The sequence below is a fragment of the Procambarus clarkii genome, chromosome 87 (genome assembly GCF_040958095.1).
Source record: "Procambarus clarkii isolate CNS0578487 chromosome 87, FALCON_Pclarkii_2.0, whole genome shotgun sequence".
Taxonomy (NCBI): Eukaryota; Metazoa; Arthropoda; class Malacostraca; order Decapoda; family Cambaridae; genus Procambarus; species Procambarus clarkii.
The window spans coordinates 8,358,992-8,364,412 of record NC_091236.1 but is presented as its reverse complement, the minus strand read 5'-3'; the positions used below and the strand labels follow the sequence as shown (position 1 = coordinate 8,364,412).

The 5,421-nt window shown below is 48.3% G+C and overlaps 1 protein-coding gene across 1 annotated transcript; it reads right to left on the bottom strand.

Moving 5' to 3' along the window:
• Nucleotides 1-3,340: 3,340 nt before the first annotated feature.
• On the bottom strand, nt 3,341-4,942 carry LOC138358883 (transcription initiation factor TFIID subunit 1-like). The gene has a single exon (XM_069317234.1). It carries the CDS (start codon nt 4,940-4,942, stop codon nt 3,341-3,343), a length of 1,602 nt encoding a protein of 533 aa, XP_069173335.1.
• Nucleotides 4,943-5,421: the final 479 nt, after the last annotated feature.

The following is a 5,421-nucleotide window of genomic DNA, read 5'->3' as shown; positions in this document are numbered from 1 at the left end:
CTCTCTCTCTCTCTCTCTCTCTCTCTCTCTCTCTCTCTCTCTCTCTCTCTCTCTCTCTCTCTCTCTCTCTCTCTCTCTCTCTCTATCATGGGGGTTCTTGGTGTCTGTGGAGACTAATGGCGTCCCTCGGGCACCACTTCACACAATATCTTTTGTGTAGAAGATCGTAGCGCTGTTGTTCAAGGCGCGTCCCGACTAACACCATTGTTCCTAAGGTATTACCATTGAAACGTCAAGCTATAAAACTGTGATCTTGAGTTATCTTTGTTTCCTGTGGGTGGATATCGTGCTCTGAGGTAGGTGTTAGTGGCCACTCCAAGGTGTCATTGAGGCTTTCCAAAGCTTCTGGGGCCATGTTTGGAGAGGGAGGAAGAGAGAGAGAGAGAGAGAGAGGAGAGAAAGTGGTATGAAAGGTGTTGGGAGGTGTGGAAGAGATGGAAGGAGTGGGAGAACAGCAAGTTGAGGAGGGGTGGAAAGAGTCAGGTGTGTGTTTCAGGTGTGGAAGGGGGTGGGGGGGGATGTGAAGGACACACGTGTTTATATCACGTCATGAGGTTGACCAGTGAGTGGATGGGTGGTTGACTCACAAGGTCAATTACCAGTGTTTCTACCTCCCCCCCCCTCCCCCCTCCCTCTCTCTCTCTCTCTCTCTCTCTCTCTCTCATATATAATTTTGTTTTACATCTGTAGCGTTACCTGTAATTTAAGATAAATCAGAATTACCAAAATGACAAAAAGCCATTAAAGTGATGAGAATAAAAGATGTGTTAAGAAGTCTGCATAGTTACCGGAGCCACGAATTGGCGTCCTATTGTTGATTTTAGGGTGAGGGACTTGGACTTTAGGGTGAGGGGAAGCACTTTAGGGGGTGAGGGAAGCACTTTAGGGCGAGTGAAGCACTCTGTAACATGCACTCAACCCCCAAGACACTCCAGACAAAGCCAAAGTAATTACCAGGGTCAGATTGGGCTGCCTTAGACAGGTCCCGACACGTCACGAATCTCCCAATCCCGAGCACTCCAGGTGCAAACTCGGACCAGCAACTGTGTCATAGTCTCTCGCATTGCAGGCATTGAAATCCCACCTGTCGGTATGAGGTACCTGGCGCTCTGTATCAGTATTCTAGCCTGATACTGCATTCGGAGTATGCTAATGCCAGCTCCTGATCACATGGTCAAGTGAGATGAAGGAGTTTAGTGTCTCATTGCTAGCAATTGCTCACTGATTGGTGGGGCCAGGATTCTTCAGCCACGTCTTGGGCACTCAACAGGGCCATTGGACCAGCGTCGTCCACGCTAAGACCTTGATAGTGCCGAAACTAAAGCAGTTAACGCCTTGTAAGGGCAAGCTGTGTGTGTGTGTGTGTGTGTGTGTGTGTGTGTGTGTGTGTGTGTGTGTGTGTGTGTGTGTGTGTGTGGTGCAGTCCTGCTTATATGCATGCTTGAGACGTGGCTGTCTTAAGCAACCCCCCCTGCATGACTGCACACTAAATGTGTGTCCCAGGTGGGTGCTGAGACGCAACACACACACACACACACACACACACACACACACACACACACACACACACACACACACACAAACACAAACACACACACACACACACACACACACACACACACACACACACACACACACAAACACAAACACACACACACACACACACACACACACACACACACACACACACACACACATAGTTGAGAGGCGGGACCAAAGAGACAAAGCTCAATCCCCGCCAGCACAACTAGGTGAACACACACAGGTGCTGGAGGAAAGTCCTGCTATCATTACACAAGAACACAGTGATAGCGGTCCGGATATCGTGAGAAAGCAAGATGACTCACTTAGGTATCGAGGCATTTCCAAGAACTTTGTACAGACAGACGGAATCTTGGAATAACTGTGTAATAGAGAGACGGAGAGAGAGAGAGAGAGAGAGAGAGAGAGAGAGAGAGAGAGAGAGAGAGAGAGAGAGACAGCGAGAGAGACAGCGAGAGAGAGAGAGAGAGAGAGAGAGAGAGAGAGAGAGAGAGAGAGAGAGAGAGCGAGAGAGCGAGAGAGAGCGAGAGAGAGCGAGAGAGCGAGAGAGAGAGAGAGAGAGAGAGAGAGAGAGAGAGACAGAGAGAGAGTAACACATGTGTAAACATATGTGGTGTCTGGGGGGGAACCTGTCAACACCTATAAGACCTCGTGGGAACGCTGAAGGAGATAACAGCTTCCTGAACCATTAGTCACTCCACCACTCTCCCATCTTAAGGCAGGAAAGCGGTCAATCAGGAAGACAGACAGGTTGTCAATCAGTCAAGCAGGATGGCGGCCAGGCAGACAAGCCTCGCGATAGACTGCCAAGCAGGTAGCCAGCAGTGAGAATCAGGCCCTGGAAGGTGGGTTAGTAGTCAGCAGTCATCTGCTCTTTAGCACCCTCTACGAAACCGCTCCATCTTTGCTCAAACATGATAGCCAGGTCTACAGTAAACACTTAAAACAGTAAACACACAAAACAGTAAAAACACAGTAAAAACAGTAAAAAACAGTAAAAAACAGTAAAAAACAGTAAAAACAGTAAAAACAGTAAAAACACAAAACAGTAAACACAGTAAACAAAGCTCCGAAACACTGCGAGGTTATCAATAACAATAATAATCTATTGTAACTAATTCGCCATAATTGGGGAAAGATGAAGCGGTTTCGTCAATAGGCACGTAAGATGCTTGGGGAATGCTGACCTTGGCCGTTATCTGTACTCACCTAGTTGTGCTTGCGGGGGTTGAGCTCTGGCTCTTTGGTCCCGCCTCTCAACTGTGTGTGTGTACTCACCTAGTTGTACTCACCTAGTGGTGCTTGCGGGGGTTGAGCTCTGGCTCTTTGGTCCCGCCTCTCAACTGTGTGTGTGTACTCACCTAGTTGCACTCACCTAGTGGTGCTTGCGGGGGTTGAGCTCTGGCTCTTTGGTCCCGCCTCTCAACTGTGTGTGTGTGTGTACTCACCTAGTTGCACTCACCTAGTGGTGCTTGCGGGGGTTGAGCTCTGGCTCTTTGGTCCCGCCTCTCAACTGTGTGTGTGTACTCACCTAGTTGCACTCAGCTAGTGGTGCTTGCGGGGGTTGAGCTCTGGCTCTTTGGTCCCGCCTCTCAACTGTGTGTGTGTACTCACCTAGTTGTACTCACCTAGTGGTGCTTGCGGGGGTTGAGCTCTGGCTCTTTGGTCCCGCCTCTCAACTGTGTGTGTGTACTCACCTAGTTGCACTCACCTAGTGGTGCTTGCGGGGGTTGAGCTCTGGCTCTTTGGTCCCGCCTCTCAACTCATCCGTGCTAATTGTATTGTGCAGGAAGCACAATTAGTGCCTTGTTTGAGATGAGTTATTCTGTAGTTCTGATTGGTCGCTCTCATGTTCTGATTGGTCGTTCCTGTGTTCCATAGTGGTGTGTTCTGATTGGTCGTTCCTGTGTTCCATAGTGGTGTGTTCTGATTGGTCGTTCCTGTGTTCCTTAGTGGTGTGTTCTGATTGGTCGTTCCTGTGTTCCTTAGTGGTGTGTTCTGATTGGTCGTTCCTGTGTTCCTTAGTGGTGTGTTCTGATTGGTCGTTCCTGTGTTCCTTAGTGTTGTGTTCTGATTGGTCGTTCCTGTGTTCCTTAGTGGTGTGTTCTGATTGGTCGTTCCTGTGTTCCTTAGTGTTGTGTTCTGATTGGTCGTTCCTGTGTTCCTTAGTGGTGTGTTCTGATTGGTCGTTCCTGTGTTCCTTAGTGGTGTGTTCTGATTGGTCGTTCCTGTGTTCCTTAGTGGTGTGTTCTGATTGGTCGTTCCTGTGTTCCTTAGTGGTGTGTTCTGAGTGGTCGTTCCTGTGTTCCTTAGTGGTGTGTTCTGAGTGGTCGTTCCTGTGTTCCTTAGTGGTGTGTTCTGAGTGGTCGTTCCTGTGTTCCTTAGTGTTGTGTTCTGATTGGTCGTTCCTGTGTTCCTTAGTGGTGTGTTCTGATTGGTCGTTCCTGTGTTCCTTAGTGGTGTGTTCTGATTGGTCGTTCCTGTGTTCCTTAGTGGTGTGTTCTGATTGGTCGTTCCTGTGTTCCTTAGTGGTGTGTTCTGAGTGGTCGTTCCTGTGTTCCTTAGTGGTGTGTTCTGAGTGGTCGTTCCTGTGTTCCTTAGTGGTGTGTTCTGAGTGGTCGTTCCTGTGTTCCTTAGTGGTGTGTTCTGAGTGGTCGTTCCTGTGTTCCTTAGTGTTGTGTTCTGATTGGTCGTTCCTGTGTTCCTTAGTGGTGTGTTCTGATTGGTCGTTCCTGTGTTCCTTAGTGGTGTGTTCTGATTGGTCGTTCCTGTGTTCCTTAGTGGTGTGTTCTGATTGGTCGTTCCTGTGTTCCTTAGTGGTGTGTTCTGAGTGGTCGTTCCTGTGTTCCTTAGTGGTGTGTTCTGAGTGGTCGTTCCTGTGTTCCTTAGTGGTGTGTTCTGAGTGGTCGTTCCTGTGTTCCTTAGTGGTGTGTTCTGAGTGGTCGTTCCTGTGTTCCTTAGTGGTGTGTTCTGAGTGGTCGTTCCTGTGTTCCTTAGTGGTGTGTTCTGAGTGGTCGTTCCTGTGTTCCTTAGTGGTGTGTTCTGATTGGTCGTTCCTGTGTTCCTTAGTGTTGTGTTCTGAGTGGTCGTTCCTGTGTTCCTTAGTGGTGTGTTCTGAGTGGTCGTTCCTGTGTTCCTTAATGTCGTGTTCTGAGTGGTCATTCCTGTGTTCCTTAATGTCGTGTTCTGAGTGGTCGTTCCTGTGTTCCATAGTGTTGTGTTCTGAGTGGTCGTTCCTGTGTTCCATAGTGTTGTGTTCTGAGTGGTCGTTCCTGTGTTCCATAGTGGTGTGTTCTGAGTGGTCGTTCCTGTGTTCCTTAATGTCGTGTTCTGAGAGGTCGTTTCCATTTTCCTTAAGGTCACAATTACGTTCGAAAACTCCTGTACGAAACCTGTACATCTTTCCTCAGTCAAGACGGCTTTATTTCACATCTTAAACAGTAAACCAATCCTATATGAGCTTTTGAGCCTTCACAACCCAAGGTTGTTGTTGGTGTAAACAACCTTGCCGCTATGAGGACGGATGTATAGGTTTCGCAAGTGTTAGGGAAGCGTCTCGTGAGCACTAGGAAAATACATAAGTTTTGGCAACGTCACTACGACGTTCAAAACAACCTATTAGCAACGTTGCGACAACCTACATGCATCTACACGTGAACAAGGGAAATCCTGTGATACAACGTTATTACAACGTTCAGTTGAACGTTAATAAAACGTTATTAAAACGTTGCAGTTGTGTAGGAAGTAGCTTATTGAGACTATAGTAATCGGGGTCACACATCACAGTGTGATGTATTCAGGGTCACTAGTTCGAGGTCAAGGTATGCCATCAGGGTTCAGTGGTTCAGTGGAGAGGGAGGGTGGGACCTGCTGCATGGG

What these genes read in the sequence shown, in the direction of transcription:
- LOC138358883 (XM_069317234.1), bottom strand. Translation starts at nt 4,942, where the DNA reads ATGTACAGGTTTCGTACAGGAGTTTTCGAACGTAATTGTGACCTTAAG.